We start from the raw sequence: 2319 nt of genomic DNA on the forward strand, positions 1-2319 counted from the left end.
ATTTAAAACTTGATAAAAGCTAATAAATAAAGCAAAAGACATTGCTAAACTTGAAAAATTATTAGTGTTGACAAGATCGATTGAGTTTGTTAGTTAGTATTTGTTTGTTTACTCTTTTCCTACCTAAAAATTTGCAATAATTTATTAGTTTTACACCATCGAGGCTATTTATCTAGTATCCCATTACCATTTATCTAGTTGCTCATTGTGTTGGAATTGCTTGAGAAAAAGCTAAAATGGAAATTGATTATTGTAAATTGAGGTATTATAACTAAAAAACTACTTATTAAGATTATCACAGTCTGATTACAACATATCATGTCTTCTGTCCCTTTTTAATTTGAAACCTTGAAGAAGTTCTTCCAACAATGCCCTCTTCCTCTAAAAAGTCATAAATTCCAACATAGGTTGTTCTTTTCTTCAGAAAACTTTAATGCACCCTGCCATAGTTCTTCAAATCCTTACCTATTTGATTATGCACAATAATAACACAAATTATGCCGTTAACTCCTTGCTTTCCAGAATAAGAAGGAATTTTAAAAAACTAGGCACAACTATTGATTTCTCCATGTCTTATCCTAGATTTAAAAGTTACTTGTGGCAAAACTGAGCTCAATTCCACTATAAGAGCATCTTACATTTTATATATTATTGTATCTACATACATTTTCCATACATCAATGCACAATCCTGACTGAAAAAGATTAGATATAGATTTTTTTAAATGGGTTTATTGTAAGTGTGTTTATTACTTAATACTGTATACCAAATGTAACAATATAATTAATAGGTTATCATGAAAATAAATGAATATGACTGTGGCCATCTGAATACATGCAAAAAGGAAAGAAGCAATCATTCTGGGAAATAGTGTACCCATTATAGCTAATTATGGCAATGAAGTCAATACATGGAAATTTTTTTGCTTTATAACACTATAAACTTCAAATATAAAAGACATAACAAACCATAAGCTGGCGCAACTTTTCCTCTTCAATTTTTATTTGAAGCTCATCCAGCTTTGCTCGTTGCACCAGAGCCAGCTGCTGCTCGACCAGACACTGCTCATGTTGCCTTATTTGCAGCCTAAAGATCTCCATCTGCATCTCATGCCTCTCTCTGGCTGCAGAAATTTTCTCGTGCAGTTTCTGCAGTTCGAGATCTTGGCACACCCTCTGGTGGTCTCGGCCGGCCTTGATTGTGGTTAGCTCCATCTCTGCTGTCTCCTGCCTGAGGGCCTGAATGCTATCACGCTTATCGTGATAAGACTTCAAGCCCCCAAGCCTGTCCTTCAGCTCCCTCTCTATTGCTGCTCCTCTGGTCATGCCGCCAGAGGAGGATGGTGTTCTTTGCGAATCTTCCCTCGCTAGCGTGGCACACGGAGCATCGCTTATGGGGGCCTCACCAAAACCTTCGATATAAAATAATTGGCAACATTAGAACATGCGATAGCATCAGGAAAGTATTTACGTAACAACATATCGCTATCTTACCAGCTGGGGCCTCCAAAAGCGGAATATGTTCCGTGTGCCCACTGATTCCGCTGGGGACGGGCAGCATCTCCAGGACGAAGTCATCCATATCCCCAACGTTTTCTTCACAGTGAGCTAGCGAGGGAATGGCTATATCCAGCTCAGGATTGGGTTCCACCACTGGTGGTGTATATAGCCCACCTCCAGTGGCCATTCTCTGCTGAGTCTCCTGCGCCTGCATTCTCTTCCGCTTCGTTTTTATGTTATCCCACGCTTTCCTCAGTTGCTTCCACTGCCGCTAATTAAAGTAAATTTTCTTTGATTTTTAACCAATCGGTGCTCGGAGTATAGGAGAAAATCATTAAATAAATACATTTGCTACCTTCGCAATGGTAAAACCTAATTGCTCCATGTTTCGTAAAACTTTCATTTCAATCATTAACACGAATTCGTAAGCAAATTAAATAATTTAACGTGACATGCTGCGTTTTTACAGTGTAAAATGGAACAATATGGAACGAAAATGGAATAAATGAACTACACCGTTACCTCGTAAAGGAAGGGTTTCACATAATATTATTCAATTATTACCTTATTAAAAGCGGCGTTCGAGTTGAATTCATCCTCTATTCTCCTCCTGCATCGCACCTTTTCCGAAACCGACACAGCGTCCGTTTTTTTATTTTCAAGTGTGTCCTTATACTTGATTACTAAAGTAATCAAAAAATCCGTCTCCGCATTGCTCATGCGCTCCATTTTGACATATCATGTGACCCATGTGACGCTAGGTGAGTTACGCATCGTATTTGTTTGACTAGGTGAACGGATCTCGGAGCGGGACATTCCG

General features: G+C 38.5%; 1 protein-coding gene across 1 annotated transcript; it reads right to left on the reverse strand.

Moving 5' to 3' along the window:
• Positions 1-460: 460 nt before the first annotated feature.
• LOC124171323 lies at positions 461-2100 on the reverse strand. The gene is made up of 4 exons (XM_046550470.1): positions 2064-2100; positions 1494-1770; positions 969-1411; positions 461-694 (listed from the first exon to the last, which is right to left on the reverse strand). Exons 2-4 carry the CDS (start codon positions 1711-1713, stop codon positions 635-637), a joined length of 723 nt encoding a protein of 240 aa, XP_046406426.1. The 5' UTR covers positions 1714-1770; positions 2064-2100; the 3' UTR covers positions 461-634.
• Between the last annotated feature and the right edge of the window lie 219 nt (positions 2101-2319).

This window comes from Ischnura elegans, chromosome X, assembly GCF_921293095.1.
Source record: "Ischnura elegans chromosome X, ioIscEleg1.1, whole genome shotgun sequence".
NCBI classification, from domain to species: Eukaryota; Metazoa; Arthropoda; class Insecta; order Odonata; family Coenagrionidae; genus Ischnura; species Ischnura elegans.